This window comes from Perca flavescens, chromosome 6 (assembly GCF_004354835.1).
Source record: "Perca flavescens isolate YP-PL-M2 chromosome 6, PFLA_1.0, whole genome shotgun sequence".
In the NCBI taxonomy this organism is placed as follows: domain Eukaryota; kingdom Metazoa; phylum Chordata; class Actinopteri; order Perciformes; family Percidae; genus Perca; species Perca flavescens.
The window spans coordinates 38,834,786-38,851,905 of record NC_041336.1 but is presented as its reverse complement, the minus strand read 5'-3'; the positions used below and the strand labels follow the sequence as shown (position 1 = coordinate 38,851,905).

Here is a 17,120-nt window from a genome sequence, read left to right as displayed (position 1 = left end):
TAGAATTTATGTGTCCTGCTTGGAGTTTCATCATAAGCTGTAAAAGGGAAAGTTAATAGGAAACAAGGTCCATGGTTGTGGTCGAAATTTGTAGCAGAGGAATTTTTCTCAGTTAAAAACAAACACATTTATAATCGTCGATGAAGAAGGAATCTGTTAATGTTCCCTGGAGGGTGGGTGGCAAATTCATACTGAGACACAGTGGATATTAGACATGGCCCTTCAATACCATAGATCATCTTAGTCCTAGTGGCTGTCACCTCAGCAAGCCACTCTATGCCTATTTATAAACACAAATTATTCAAATAAATGTCTTCTCATGTCGTTTGTAATAAGAAGTAAAAGAAAAAATGACAAAACACAAACTAAATATCACTGCTAATCAAAACTATAATTTAATTTATTGAATGATTGTGGCAACAACTGCAGATACATCTGTGGCTTCATTTTAACTCACAATCATACAGTTAAGTAGTCATTTGTGTAGTCTGGAACAAAAAAAAGCGTATTTCTTTTCTGTTTTGTTATCACTGGATCATTTCATTCATTTTTCACCCAGTCTTGCCATCCACCCGGGTAATGCTTAACACTGAAATGGAGAGAAAAAGGAAGTAAGTGATTGAAATGTTGCATAAACAGGTACGTAAAAAACAGCATTTGTTTTTTGTGGTTTTTAAATTGCCTTTATGATAGCTTGAGAATAACAGGGAAAGGGGGATAGAGAGAGCGGATGACACGTAGCAAAGGGCTGCGGGTCAGATGTGAACCTGTACCTGAACCACCCAAGGACTCAGCCCACATGGGGTACACGCTCTACCAGGTGAGATACAGGTCACCCCAACACTGTCTTTAACTGGGTTTGACTTTACTGTATAGTAATATGCTGGATTTAATGATTTCATTGACTACGTTTACATGCACATAATATTCCGGTTTTTACCCTTATTCCGAAAAAAGACGACATTCCGACTAAGCTGTTTACATGGCTAATGAAAGGGAATCCTCCACTAATATTTCTGTTTACATGTAGCCGGGCAAAATAGGATTTTTTCAAAGTCTACCAGCGGTGGAGGACTTGTTGGACTGCGTGAACACAGCGTCTCTCTTAAATTCCTTCAACCAGCTTCTTGAAAAGGTCGACGTAGCGATGTGTGCGCATATCCAAAAACCTGTTGATATCCAAGTCTTTGATAATGTTTAAAAGTAGCTGTGTTTCTCCTTCTTATCGGGTCTGCAGCCCTGCAAACTGTTGGCTGGTTGGTTTGTTTACAGCAACCATAGCAACGCACAGAGCTGACCATAAGTCTGCGGTAAAAACCCCGATTGAGACGCATATTCCAATCCATTGTCTGAAGAATGCCTCTAAAACCTGAATAATACCAGAATATCCCACATGTCTTAATCAGAAAATGCTATATTCGGATTAATGCCTTATCCGGAATATCCAACCGGAGTATGCTGTTTACATGACCTGTATCAAATTCGGAATATTGTCATATTCAGAATAATAGTGGAATATTGGAGTGCATGTAAACGTACTGAATGTTAGCCTTTTGAGCCAAGTAGCTGCAAAAGCCAATTAGCGCTCAGGGGATAAATAGTAACCAATCTTTGGTTAGCCAGGTGTTCTACCTGGAAGCACAGACAGTTTTTGACCCCCACACAACTAAAGGCCACACACAGCCAGCCAGACACAAACACAGTCACCATTTGTGTGAGAAACCATTAAAGTGCCCATATTATGAAAAAAAACACTTTTTCTGGGATTTGGGGTGTTCTTTTGTGTCTCTGTTGCTTCCACATGCATACAAACTTTGAAAAAAGCCCATCCATGCTGTTTTGAGTGAGATACGGTTTCTGAATGCCTTCAGTCTCTGGGTGAGCTGTTCAAAATCGGCACGGCTTGTGACATCACAAGCCGAAACGAGCTGGCCATTGACATATATATAATGGACCAATAGATCCCGTGTCTCTGGATGGAGACCAGTGAAGGATATTAGAAACACTTTTCCGGTGATCTCTTGCTTTACTGAGCAGCCTCCAACTGACAGAGACAACGTAAATGTGACGTGAGCAACGTGTCTGAAAGTGTGAAGTCTTCTGGTAGCTGTGCCGAGAGAAATCTCAATCATTCCCAATCTTACAGATACGGAGACTGTAGGTGTATGTAAGGAGATAACATAAGCACAGGCTAATTACTGATCACTAACATGCTAGTTAACATTAGTAATTAAACCTAAACAGCTAATGGAAGTCCAAACTGCCTGTGAGCTTCTCCTGTACTATACGGTAATTCCTCTACTATGCGACAGTAAGTCTTGTGGTTATGACAATCGTTAGCCTATTTTTACAAAAGCGTCTGCTACGGAGCCATAACGTGAGATACAAGGTAATGGAGCCTTTTATACATTGTCGTGTTTCTTTAGAAATAAACAATGGACAAATAGAGTCTTTAAACGCTTCAGATGTAAAGTTATTCGCTGTCAAGTAACGTAAAAAAAAAATGGCGGTCAGTGGAACGCTAACAAGAGGTGATCGCTTTGTAGCAACAAAATGGCGCCATCGGAGGTTCGAGTTCTGAAGCGAAGCTTACCCCCTTGGAGCTGGCTAACCACAACCATTAGCTCGTAGCGTTATTTTAACGCTAGCATGCTACCTCGTTCTCAATAGCAAAGCACTGCTACAACACACACACAAGTTCACCATAATCTACAAAAGAACTACTTACAGTACATGTGCTCTCTCATTTAGAAGTCTCCCAGCTAATCCTGCCTTGTAACTGACCAAAGTTGGAGAAACAGGCTTTCTTTTACGGTCTCTAGAGTTAGCTAGCTGACATGCTCTACATCTGAGCTACTGCACATGTGCGAGTGCAATCAAAGATAGTACAGAAGAAGAAGAAGAAGAAGAAAAGAGGTCTCACTCTGTAGCTAAAACAGAAACCAGGTGAAAAGAGGATCTGCAGCAGTGAGAGAGAGCTGTGCAGTACAACAAAAATATGGTGTTTTTTGATAATTAAACCATGTAAACCTATTCTGGTACAACCTTAAAATACAGTTATGAACCTGAAAATTAGCATAATATGGGCGCTGTACTGGAAATAAATGGAACTACTGGTTTTGACTGACAACTTGGACTTTAACTGATCAAACAAAGTAAAAAGTGTGTCAACTATTCAACCCATGGTACAGTATACCTGTATTTTTGATTTTGTATGTCTACATTTGTGTATATACTTAGGGTTGTGGTTTTTATATAAGCCGCTACAGGTTTCTACCACACCCTCGCATGTATTTTTGTATTTCTCTAATGTAATTTGTTTTTTTTTTATGTTCTGTAAAACAGATACACTAAACTAAACTACAGCACCTCAGGGGCTTAACGCTTAGGCTAGCCTCTACGGTAGCTTTTTTTCTACTTTTCAACCAGATACTGGAGATGTGGTATGCGGCAGCTCTCAAAAGAGAACTGCATGATGGGTTAGCATTATGCAACAACAGGTCAAAATCTGAAGTTGGTTAAACTTAATACTGTCTTGTGATGAATTATAACAGTCGCATATAAAACTCAGCCATAAAAATGTACTGGTACTCTAGCCTTTGCACAGACTTGAAACATTTTTTTAAACAAGAAACAATAGCAAGACATTTTGTTCAACATTTGATTTACATTACTACAATAGTTCAATAATTGATAGGCTTAATAATGAGGTGTAAAGCAACGATTTTGAAAGAGATATGCCAAGGAAACATGTCTCACTCTTTGTATCCCAGCGAGGCGGCAGTGTTGAGTGCGTCCTTGCTCCTGATCCCTTTCAGACAGGTGAACACAATGTTATCTGTCTGCTGGGGCATTTTACCACCATACTGTTCATTGAACTCTTCCGGACCCAGCTGGAGGGCAGTGTTCACCTGTCCCACTGCAAAGTCAGAGAAGCACAGATAGGTCAAGTGTTTAGCACTTAAATCTACATCAAACAAAACTTTGGTGGTTTTTGGGTTGTAACTGTTGTAAGCCGTGTACCTCTTCACTTATCAGGATTATTATATTTATATTTATATATATATATATATATATATATATATATATATATATATATATATATAATTTTTAATTTGACTGGGAATGTACTATTAAAGCAGTTTATTCCATATCAAAAAATCCTGCAATTATTTAATTGAGGCAGAGCAGCAACAGACCCTGGGTTATTTAATGTATAGGGCCTAAATATTACGTGTGACAGACTTGATATGATTCAGGAACATTCTCAAACGTATTAATGACCCGCTGAAAACTTAAACTATTGGGACACACACATTTGTATATTGGTCTAACAAGTGGGTCTGACGTTACATTCCTGCCCTAACACTGACTTGTGTATTTTGAAGAACACTCACGAGGAACGTTAATTGAGCCGGGGATGACGCCGTACTCCCGGAGTTCCCAGGGCTCTCGGACGTCTATAAGTACGACCTTCCGGCCAGCCAGGAGCTGCTTCAGCTGCTCATAACTCACATCCGTGCTCGGAGGCGCGGAGCTGAACCCGCGGTGCAGCAACTCTGTAGCTGAAAGCAACACAGACAGCACGCCACATATCAACTCATTCACAACATGATAGTACCAGCTGACATTCGCATGGGCAGTACAAGTACACATTAATGCGACGCTAAATGGAAGTGAAGCTCACTTTTGTAACCGTGGTGCGTGTTGACAAGGCTGAACACAGAGCTCCGTGCTCCCGGGACGGAAGACCCAGACAGGACGGTAGTGTTCCAGAACAGCCGCGGAACAACCCCTGCAAATCCCCAACACCCCCTTCTGAGAGCCATGTTATATTAGTGACCCGGTTACCGACACGCTCTTAACGCTTTGTCAACATAAACCCGTAATGGCGCAATTATACTGCGTACGACAACTATTCTCAGCCCAAGGAAACTTAAAGATCCCTTCCTTGGCTGCAACCATAGACTGTAATAATATGTATATATAGAGCCTATGGCTGGAACGCACGACGACCCCGCCGAGTGACCTGCCCGTGCGCAAAAGTACGGATCCCCTAAAGGACCAAAAACCTTTCAGTTCTTATCAAACGCAAATACATCATTAACATAGCTAGTACTAAAACATATTCTGCCTTTCCCCCCTTTGGAGGTAAAAATGTTTACGCCCTACAACTAAATAATAACAACTAATAATAATTATTATTAATGTTATTATTATCATCATAACTATTATAATAAACGTTAGGCTACTAAGGACACAAAAAGGTCCATAGCGCACTAAAATAAAATAAAAAAGACAAGTATACGCAATAAAGGGCTGGGCCTTTGGAAAGTTAGTTTGGGTCGGCAGATGTGGAGCTAGGCTAACAGGCTACCAGTCAAGACAGGAGAGAGGAGGCGCAGTTGAAGGGACTTGTTGTAGACTGAGCAGAAGACATGCTACGCCGTGCTAGGACGCTTTGAGTTGAGTGTGTGTTGATGTGTTCTGGTCAGTTAGGCACAACAGAGGGGAACTCCGATGCGTCGGCGCTCTGAAACATCAGCTGCGCATGCGGGTGCCGTCAGTGTGATGATCATGATTGTCAGCGCTCGTTATTAGGTCCGCTCATAGACTGTTAATATACAGTCTATGGGTCCGCTACATGGTTATTTCTAATGTGCTCTCTACTGTTAGATGCCAATGGTCAATACAAAACACACTGGTCTCTCGAAGAATTTACTATATGAACCGAAGAGCAAGGGACGCTTTCTCATATTTTTTTTTCTTGACTCGTTTTGGGTTAAATTTACCGAGAGCACGTTGTCAATTTATCTCGGAGCGGTAGGCTAATCAACCATCCGGACGTGACCCGTCATCAGACCTGGGTAACGTTACCGAGACAGCTACAATGGCCCGTGTGTGTTTGGATGAGAGTGACAGAGAGGGGAAGGGAAGAAGGAATAGCCACGTAAATGTTCTTACTTGCAACGCTGCTTTGCTTAGTCGACAAGTGCATCATTAAAACTATACTGCTCCGCCGTAAAGAAGGTACTATACTGGCAGCCGACACTCGGATCTCCGTGCTCAAATCAGCCGACACTACAAATCTAGTGCACTACTACTACCGGTTTTCAAAATAAGGTGTCAATACATAAAAACAAGATTAATAATTCAATTCAATTCAATTCAATTCAATTCAATTCAATTTTATTTATAGTATCAAATCATAACAAGAGTTATCTTGAGACACTTTACAGATAGAGTAGGTCTAGACCACACTCTATAATTTACAAAGCCCCAACAATTCCAACAATTACAGTAATTCCCTCAAGAGCAAGCAGTGCGACAGTGGCGAGGAAAAACTCCCTCTTGGGAAGAAACCTCGGACAGACCCAGGCTCTTGGTAGGCGGTGTCTGACGGGCCGGTTGGGGGTGTGATGAACAGTGGCGATAGTAGTCACATTAATAATGGAACAGTGACTGGATGTAGCGGGAAGCTGCAGGGTTCAGCTTAATAGATTATATTCACCAGAAGTAAATATATGTAACCTGTGTCCCTTACAATACAAATAAAATTCCACTGAATTGTGAAAGGAATGTATTGTTGGATTTTACAAGAATATAACATTAATAATAATAATCATAATAATTTACGGTATAAATTTGGAGATTTTATGGAGTAAAGTCCCACATTTCTAGTGGAAAATGACCTCAAATCTGAAACTGCGGTGCTATATAAAAAAAAAGACTTGCTCCATAATTCCAGACAATGATTGATATATTTGAGTACACGACATCTCTGACTACACCCATACTGAAAATCAAACAATTTTACTGTATAAATATGGAGATTTTTCAAAGTAAAATCCCATACCTCTACCGTTAAATGACTAAAAATATGAAACTGGAAGTGCTATAAAAAGACGTTGCTCCATAATTCCAGACAATGACTGATATATCTGAGTACAGGACATCTCTGACTACACCCATACTGTAAATCAAACATTTTTACTGTATAATTTAGGAGATGTTACCAAGTAAAATCCCATACCTAAAAGACACAGGCATATACTACACCAGAATACTTGCATGTTGGGATGACAGTTATCCTTTGTTCATCACAGTCTCTAAGAAAAGTTGCTTTTTGCAATTATCTGCAGCAGGTCCGCTCATATGTCCTTGTATCTCTACTTTCCCTTGCTCATTTCCTGGCATATGCCCTCTGGCAGCTGACAGGGTCATATTAAGTAAAACATATCATTTTGAGATAAGCTAAGACAAGCAACCAATCCAAATAAAAAATGTAAAACTGTGACTATGACAACTGCAATGAAACATTTGGTTAAATTACGTTAAAGCTTGTTAAAGGCCTGCATTTAAAAATTATATTAAACAATATTGGACAGCATGAAGCTCTGTCTTTTCAATTAAAAGTGGTTATATATTGACCTTTTACAGATTCAGTGTGACAGCTGTTGCCGGCGGTTTCATGCTCAGTGCCTACAGATGGACACAGAACAGCTTGATGCTGTGAATACAGGTGATTGGGATTGCTGTTTGTGTAGAAAATAATGCCACATATACAGTATGTCCTGTGTCTTTGTTTAACACTACTAGTGGTCCTCTGTGTCAGCTAACAGTGCTGTAAATGCAGTGTACGTCAAAAAGGGAACGTGTTCCTTTGGTGTAAAGTATCCAAGGTAGGCCTACATGGAGTAAGCAGCTTAAAATTAAGTGCGGATGACTTTGTAAGTGTAAATATCAAAGTTATCAAAAACTTAACTGGCCCTGACTCATTTAATCAGCCGCCTTAAAGAACTTGGTTACCTAAAATAATTGTTCTTCCAGGTGAAGTGCTTCACATTGAGAAGCCTCCAAAAATGTTTTCCCGTTTAGTCACAATTTATGTAACACCTTCCTGCATCGGTGGCTCTGTTCCTTAAAGGTCCCATGGCATGAAAATTTCACTTTATGAGGTTTTTAAACATTAATATGTGTTCCCACAGCCTGCCTATGGTCCCCCAGTGTCTAGAAATGGTGATAGGTGTAAACCGAGCCCTGGGTATCCTGCTCTGCCTTTGAGAAAATGAAAGCTCAGATGGGCCGATCTGGAATCTTCTCCTTATGAGGTCATAAGGAGCAAAGTTAACTCCCCTTTCTCTGCTTTGCCCACCCAGAGAATTTGGCCCAGCCATGAGAGAGAGACATCATAGCTTTCAAACGAGCAAAGTGGCAGTTGGTCAAGGCCAAGGCCTATATAAAAGAGACTTCAGATACAGTATTAGGGGACCACTAAGGTCTATATAAAAGAGACTTCAGATACAGTATTAGGGGACCACTAAGGTCTATATAAAAGAGACTTCAGATACAGTATTATTAGGGACCACTAAGGTCTATATAAAAGAGACTTCAGATACAGTATTAGGGGACCACTAAGGTCTATATAAAAGAGACTTCAGATACAGTATTAGGGGACCACTAAGGTCTATATAAAAGAGACTTCAGATACAGTATTAGGGGACCACTAAGGTCTATATAAAAGAGACTTCAGATACAGTATTAGGGGACCACTAAGGCCTATATAAAAGAGACTTCAGATACAGTATTAGAGGACCACTAAGGTCTATATAAAAGAGACTTCAGATACAGTATTAGGGGACCACTAAGGCCTATATAAAAGAGACTTCAGATACAGTATTAGGGGACCACTAAGGCATATATAAAAGAGACTTCAGATACAGTATTAGGGGAATGGCCCTGGTAACTAGAAGAACTCTAACCCTAGACCAGAGGGAGAGGCGGCCATTCCTTATTCCTTATTCCTTATTTCATTAAGGCTGTAGTCAAAGCTTTCGTGTACTCAAATATATCAGTAATTGTCTGGAAATATGGAGCAACGTTGTTTCATTGCACCTACAATTTCAGATTTGAAGTCATTTTACAAGACTTTACTTGGAAAAACCTCCATATTCATACAGTTAAATTGTTAGATTTTAATTATTGGTGTTTTTAGTGATGTCAACTCAAATATTTTAGTAATTGCCTGGATTTATGGAGCAAAATAGTTTTTTAGACCAGATTTGAAGTAATTTTACGGTATAAATGTGGGACAATTACTTTGTAAAATAGCGTAAATAAACGTAGCTAAAACTAGATATTCATGATGCATTCAATGTCGTGGGAAAGACGGAAAATTGACAATCATACGTCCCACATCTGACCCTTGATTTATCAAGAGTTCTCATAACATAATCATAGACTGTTTAAAATAATAGATCATACTAAAACATAATACATTAATGCTACTAGCTTTACTGGCCACTAAACAAATGACCCTGCTTTTAGGCCTATATCTGTTTGTAGTCAAAGGCAGACCCGTCGCCAGACCTCAGTCTTAAAGTCAGGCGAAAATTCATCCAGCTTCCCTGACGTAGGCTACGTCACGTCGTAGCCTAACTTTCTTTTTAGTAAGGCCGTGATAGGCTGTTGCAGTGTAGATTCCCATCAATCAAACAAAAATCACACCATTGTTTATTTATATTTTTAATGTTTTAATGATAAAGAATGCAACATTAATGCAACACAAAATTAGCAACTATGATAATATAAAATTAAAGTAATTTTTTAAGAGGTCTGTGCCTCAAGTAGGGGGGCACAAGCATTTTTGGGGGCGGGCCCGGCCCCTATGGCCCGCCCATAGCGACGGGTGTGGTCAAAGGTATTATAAACTACAGCATCTCAATTATTGCTGACAATAAAGGATTGGATTTGATGATGTGTGTGTGTTTATGATACCACTAATTTCACATTAAATTAACAGAAGAACTTGAGGCAACACCACATACAATAATTAAGTTTTCAATCATAGTGGGACATAGTAGGACTATGTGATATTTTCACCAACATTCCAGATGTTTGGACTCTGTCATGGATGTGGTCTTTGTGAAAATAAAACTTGACAACAACCCGATATTTATAGTTCAACTTTGGAAAAGCTATTGAATGCCTTAGAACCTATGACGCTCTGTCATTTGAGATTTACCATTGTACATGAATGCAGCATTAGGCCAACTGAGCTGCCGTAGTGCGTCACATGTTGACTAGGTTTGCTAGTTGATGCTACCGAAAGCCTAAACACATTTAGAAAGTCAAAGTAAAAAACGAACAATTATTGAGAGAAGCGTGCTGTTGTCGGTAGTGTTTACTTTTCTTTGACATGCCTTAATATCTCAATGGATTGTTGGATACAACACAACTGTTAATGTTTTATTTATTCTGACAAGCTAATGTAGCTAGCCTGTTTGCTAGCTTGGAAGAGTTGACATCTCACTGTTGGCTTCGGGTTAGCTAGCTAACACAGTCAACATAGGAGCAAAAATAAAGAGGTGAGTTCATACGGCTTTTCGCCAGATCAAACTGGAATAGTGTTAATTCATTCTTTTAAATTTCGTTGACACGAAACGCTCACCTACATTGGTCGGTTGGGGCTAATTGATGCTTCCTAACCGTGTTATTTTCACATTACTGGGTAGTTATCCTTAATATATCCTAGTAACTTTTGTTCTTGGTGACATACCGTTGCTATGCAATCCTTAACTATTTGTACAGTTACACACCTTCTGTTGTTTTTGCACAGTACTCCGATACAATGTTTTAAAAATAGTAATGTGACTGGGGATAGGTTACTTTAAGCTTTAAGAATGGATGAGGGTGCCCCCATGTATCAGAATCAACTTTATTGGCCAGGTGTGCTTATGCATACAATGAATTTGACTGCGGGTTACGAGCTACCATGGAAATATAAGGTCCAAACAGTGGAATATTCTTGACAGGCAGAGTCATTCACCTGACCTCAATCCACCTGAGCAGTTCACATGCTAAAGACAAGACTTAGGTTGTAAAGCCCCCCAAGAAAGCAAGAAATGAACATGGCTGCAGTACAGACTAGGAATATACTAAGTATTGGCAGATGTCTGTAGGATGTAGACCTAAGATAGTCATTGGTTGCATAGGATTTGCACCTAGATTTAAAAAATACGACTTTATTTTTTATTTTTTACCTTTACTTATCCAGGTAATTTTGGTATGAGTTCATCTGTTGCAAATGTAAATACCCTCAGAATAGCACTTTAGGATGTCTCACAGTCATTTATTAACTGTGTTAGAGTACAAAGTTAACAATAAACAAGTTACTGTACAGATACTTATGTTATGGCTGTATATACTACAGACTGAATGTAGCGTATAATGATCACAGGAGACTGCTTCTACAGCAACCAAGACGGTGTAGTGCTAGTCAAATGTTTGTTAGCGTTGGTGTGCCTTCATGCTCTGCCTTAAGAAGAAAGCTTATTTATCGATACATGTGTAGAATGTCTGTCTCAGAAAACAGAATTATACAAGCTTTAGCCCACAATGATTTTAGCTCTGTTAGGTATGCATCTAGACTGTGGAGACATTGGTGGTCCTGTTTGTAAATTACAGGTGAAGGTGGTTGACCTTTTATTAATTTATATGAATTGTACTGTATATTTCTTCCATTTGTGTCCTGAATAAAGTTATTATTATTATTGTTATTATGGACTGCACTGTAGCTGGTTTTCAAAGTATTGTGTGCTCTAATAAATAATATGGCAGTTATTGATTAGTGCAAACTTTGATACATTCAAGTACCTTTGTTGAAAGACAGTTATGTTGAGGTGGTTTAATTCTGTATAGTAACACCTATGTGTGTCCTCAGTCTTTCCATCCAGAGCTCCAGATGCGGCTAAAGGACCCCTTCTCTTTAAAAGCCGCCGAAATGACTAAGCGGACTAATAAACCTAGGAAACCTCGAGATGAGGAGTCATCAGATGAAGTCAGTGGTAAGTCTCTGAAGCACTACAGGGCACCACACTGTTAAAGTCCGGGCTGTGAGTTTTGATTTGGCAGAGTCTAGCACAGTGGATAGTGAATGGGATTAACTCTTTAAGATATGAAAAGCAGGGTACGTATTTATGAAAGTTCTTTCTGTAAAAATGTTCATCAAGTTCATTAAGTACAGTACATTCATCCACTGCCCTTGACTGTTGACTCGATTGAAACACCACATTGGTTTCAACTAAACAGTGATCTTTTTAAAATTGTTGTCTTTTTTTGTTGATAATATTTAAAATTATAAATTTGTCCAACTAGACCAGGACAACACAGCTATATGTTAATGAAAACCTGTGAGTGTGACACAAGTGGAATATCTATAATGGAGAATTTATTTTACAATGGATAGTTATTTTAATTTATTTTATATATATTATATATTTTATTGGCCTTTTTATTTATCAGGTGTGTGCACATTGTCTTCCTTTTGAAACCTATTCAGTCAGAGTTCTAAATTGTTCCCTAGAAGCAATTGGCAGGTCAGTTTGTCATTACAGCATATTTTGTATTTAACCAGGGTTGACTTGTCAGCATGTGAGTAAGGCAGTGGACCTGAGCTCAGTGAAGAAATCAGTGCTCTCCAGCGTGTGGTTGGTGTGCTCTGAGTGCCTAAAGGAGAGGACCATGATCGATGGAGAGCCGGCAGCATCCCATGACATCCTGGTGTGTTTAAAGTGTGGCTTTCAGGTAAGAATTGTTTTAATTGTCTTTTCTTTTTTTTTTTAGATTATTTTTTGAGCATTTTTAGGCTTTTATTTGGATAGGACAGCTTAAACTTGAAAGGGAAGAGAGAGGGGGAATGACCTGCAGCAAAGGGCCGCAGGTCAGAGTTGAACCTGCGGCCGCTGCATTGAGGAGTAAACCTCTATATATGGGCGCCCGCTCTATCAGGTGAGCTAACCAGGAGCCCAATTTTTTTAATTGTCTTTTAAATGTGCAGCACAATACATAGCACACATTGGGACTCAGCTATATACTGGATATTGCCAATATACTTTTTGAATATACACAATGTCGGTACACAGAAGGACATTATCGTTATTAACCTAGAGTGCCAATATCATCATGGGCATTTTGATTCTTGTATGTGTGTTTACTAGTACTGCTCTGTCACCCACCAACATATTTAGTATGAATATTTAGTGGCTGTCACATGACAAGTGAATTATTGCACCAGCAATTATTAAGAGGCAAGCACACATGTAGATTTAAACCTACAATTTCTACATTGAAATAATGACAGATAAATCTTGATGTCCATTTTTTTTTTGCCAACAGCACATAAATACTGATAACTCTAAAAACAGTAATTGACACACAAAACTATTTTTCTAATTAGACAGATACCTTTTTAAAAATTCAAGAGATGCATGCATATGCACATACTGTGTGCATTGTATATTGCCAAAAGGCTTACAAAATTATATTATTTTTTCTCCTTCTAGCTCTAGCTCTACCACATGGCTTTATTGAGGTGGAAAATTAGTCATGGTCTTTAAATATAGGCATGTGCACTGTGAATGTATGTTGTGCTTGTTAGCAAAGATTTCTAACTAAAACATTTTAAATTACCTATCTTACAGGGCTGTAACCAGTCAGGGATCCAGCATGCTCTCAAGCACCACCAAGCTTTCCATCCAGAGTCTCACTGCATCACCATCAGCTTGAGCACCTGGAAGGCCTGGTAGGAAACCTCAAACTGCAATCATTGTAAACTGTAATGAATAGCCAAGATTGCACACATTGCCAATTTGTGTCAACTTGCACTGACACATGACAAGATGCTGTCAGTGTGTGGGCTTACATAGATTTACAGTGCAGTTTCTGTTTTCAGACCGATATTTCATTTGACATTATTTCACTCCATTATTTTTGTTTTGATTGTGTGTATAAATGGTTTTCTACTTCAGCCAAGTAATTCCGTTCTTAAATAATGGTTCGTTTCAGCAAGAGTTTCTTAAGGGTTTTTAAATTCCACAGTAACGTAAGGTTTCCTGTGTCTGTCTATGACCCTGTCTCATTATAACAGGTGTTTTGAATGTAATGAGGAGCTTTCCACTCACTGCAACAAGAAGGCTTTGGCTCAGACCCTGGACTTTTTACAAAAGCACTCTGTCAAGGCAACATCAGGTAAGGTGTTCATCCTGGAAACTTGGCACCGTACTAAAGCTTTTATTAGACATGTGGGTCCTAACTGCAATTTCAGCAAGGCTGAAGTCAATTCATTTGGAGTTTTGTACAAACATTCTTATAATTTAGCAACCTTTTCAGTTGAAGACGAAAATGATTGGCCTTGAACACAGACAACCTATAGTGGTTCTCAGCAAATAGAGTTCAAGAAAACAATCCTATATTAATGGTTTATTAATTATTAATGGCTTATGTGTAAACATCTGCACTGGTGAAATAAGGTTTCACATGCTTAATGTCTTAGTGTCCGCAGTACACCAATTCACCAGAAGCTAACCGCATAATAACACCATGACTGTGTACCAGACGATGAATTGGCTTACCTGAGGCCTGTACTACGAATCAAGATTTGGCATTAACGAGGTAACTTTAGGTTCAACCCAGGGTTATGTGTATCACAATGGTGGATCACTTGTTACCTGGTTCATCAGAGATCAACCGGTGTAAAAGCACTGCCTACTGACCAATCATTACTTGATTGATAACGGCGTCACCGTTCTTAGAACAACCGGTGGAGCTCGGTGCGTGGAGAGAGAGAGAGAGGTGTGCTCAGAAAAGTTAAAACATTTAGAGAGACCGACAACCTCTTTAACATTCCCTGATGGGGGTTGCAACTGAAATAATAGGCTAAAGCAACAACAGTTTATGAAAAGCACAAGTGTGGTCCGATCTTGGGCCTGACTGATGAAGAAGTGATATTGATAAGCGTTTTTTTTTTTTTTTTTGCCAGCTTTCCTTCCTGGGTTTTGCCTGTTAAACCGTGTTTGTGTTCTTCGTATTTATGTAGAATTATAGTTTGCTCCTCTTATGTAAAATATGCGGCTGTTGGTCATGTAGTGCAAACACTGCCTCTTTTATGTGAACGCACCCGTCGCTGGATTGGGAAACCCTGATGGTTGACTGAACTAGTTGTTAACCACCGTCGTGAAACAGCTTATGCGGGACCGCGTTGTTAGGTTAGGTGACGGTAACTGAAATAATTCCAGGGCATGTTGATCCTGCTTCGTAGTACAGCCCTTTGGTCACCTACTGTAGGTTCAAATGTGTTATTGTCAGTGATACAACTACTTGCCAGGAATTGACTGCAGTACACCTACTCCCCCTGGTGGTAGTGGTCACCTGAATCCCTGGCTTTAACCTGTCATCCTACATGTGCGTTATTAGGCAATACTGCAGTGTGACGGTGAGTGAGACCACTCTGTGTGTTATTTATTATGGGTGCTGCTTCTCTTTTGATTTACTAAGCCACTTAGGGCTTGAAGAGCCATTTTTCATGCTTTATGATGTTTATTAGTGTTTTAAGCCCCCAATGTCACCATAACCATTTCCTAATCTTGTGCCTTCCAGGCAGCGCTGCCGGCAATGGTTAGGGTTAGGTGCCTTGAAGTCAACGGTCGCAGCGCTGCCTGGAAGGAGACATTGGGGGCTTATAACACCATTGAGCCTTTATGATGGTCATCAAATTCAAATTTATCTTTCACACTGAAGAGCAGTCTAACTGTCACTATAAAGTCAAAAGAAACATATTACATATATATTGCATATTACTTGATTTTGATGATTTTCCCAGTAAAATCGTGAAAATTTGAGTTTGATGAGAGTTGTGTCGCAGCAGGTTGCTTTCACACTGATATTTGACAGCCTGACTGCCTAATTTCAGTCTAATGTCCTCTCACCTCACTCAAGCCACCTGAGCCCTCCTTGCCCAGTCAGTCAACCAGATAGATATTATCCCCCACTCTCTTTCCTTACTTACACACTCATACACCTTCTGTTCCTGCCTCCCCCTACCTCTCCTACTTTGTGCTGGCATGCTGAGAGGCCTCTTAACAGGCTGTAGCTGATCAGGGTGGTGGACATCACCACTTTCGGTCTCACTGTCCGCCTCAGCTTAGCCCGGTGGCCAGAGGCCAGCCATCCAGGCCCAGTCAGGCTGGTTCCCCATCAGTCTCTCAGCCACAGCTTCAGAGTTGCAGGATTGATGCTGCAGCAATCCCCGCCTCCACCCTCACCCTTCACATCGCATGACTGCACACATTAACGGAATTAGGCGCTTGAGCGATGCTTCCCGGCTGGGTTCCCTGAAGAACAAGAGCAGCTGCGTGGGGTTCAGCCACTGCTCTGTTGTTCTTTGTCTTTCCATCCCTATCTGTTTCTGTCCCTTGCTTCCTCTGTCAAGCCGCTGGATGTCTCACCACCTCTGGGCCTGTGTGCTGCACTAGTGGGAGCCAGGGTCCTCAACAAGTCAGAGCGACTGGATCCTTACAGCTGGAGCACACTACCTCTCAGTGGACACACAGACACACACAGATACACATTCGCAGAATGTTGAAAATAATTTTTAACTCAAGCAAATACATTATTTTATGGTAGTTGGTAGTTGTCACAAATGGTGTTATGTTTCAGTAAGAAGAAGAATTATTGGAATTCTCATGGCACAATGTATTCTTCGAAACAGAGCACAAGCTCTCCCCGTAAAGGAATCTGAATAACTTTTATTTGCCGAGGACATTACAGACCTGATGAATTTGCGGTTTGTTGGTGATATTGAATTTTGGTATGAAGGCCATGTTTTCAGAAGAAGCTGCTATTGTACTATTTTTCCTATATAGTCACCAAGCACAAAAGAGCCCCAGCAAGGATTTATTTTTTTTTTTCTTCCAGAATCTATAATAATTTTGTACAACAGCAACTAAGGGTAGAAAGAAAGTTGATTAACTGTGCTCTCTCACCATCAAGGCTTTCAGCTCTAGTACCAGAGTCCTAGTAAAAAGCAAATTGACCTCAGGGACCTAGACTCATGCTTGTCACACGGCTGGGGAGTCTTTGTGGAACTAATTAAAATGTTGAATCTGAAATGGCATTAGAGGCTGCTTCTCATTGGAATCTGTAACATTCTGTCTTATTTTATGGTAGTGATTGTTATCAATTGCTATATTACTACATCATTCATTATATTGCCATACTGTGTATTTTCATTTTAAATTTTTTTTTCGCAGCTTAAAGTATCTGTAAATGTTTTTTTAGCTTGA

At 39.8% G+C, this 17,120-nt stretch overlaps 2 protein-coding genes across 4 annotated transcripts in view; one reads left to right on the top strand and one right to left on the bottom strand.

Moving 5' to 3' along the window:
• Positions 1 to 366: 366 nt before the first annotated feature.
• tstd3 (thiosulfate sulfurtransferase like domain containing 3) lies at positions 367 to 5,069 on the bottom strand. The gene is made up of 4 exons (XM_028580727.1): positions 4,688 to 5,069; positions 4,398 to 4,565; positions 3,760 to 3,919; positions 367 to 589 (listed from the first exon to the last, which is right to left on the bottom strand). The coding sequence occupies exons 1-4, from the start codon at positions 4,827 to 4,829 to the stop codon at positions 541 to 543; spliced, it is 519 nt and encodes a 172-aa protein (XP_028436528.1). The 5' UTR covers positions 4,830 to 5,069; the 3' UTR covers positions 367 to 540.
• A 4,990-nt stretch (positions 5,070 to 10,059) lies between these two features.
• usp45 (ubiquitin specific peptidase 45) overlaps positions 10,060 to 17,120 on the top strand; it is a 45,907-nt gene continuing 38,846 nt past the window's right edge. For all 3 annotated transcript variants that reach the window (XM_028581576.1, XM_028581575.1, XM_028581573.1), the window contains exons 1-5: positions 10,060 to 10,367; positions 11,723 to 11,846; positions 12,416 to 12,585; positions 13,482 to 13,582; positions 13,928 to 14,028. In XM_028581576.1, coding sequence (XP_028437377.1) covers positions 11,744 to 11,846; positions 12,416 to 12,585; positions 13,482 to 13,582; positions 13,928 to 14,028 — 475 coding nt within the window. In that variant the 5' untranslated portion in view covers positions 10,060 to 10,367; positions 11,723 to 11,743. The remainder of the gene's footprint in view (positions 10,368 to 11,722; positions 11,847 to 12,415; positions 12,586 to 13,481; positions 13,583 to 13,927; positions 14,029 to 17,120) is intronic.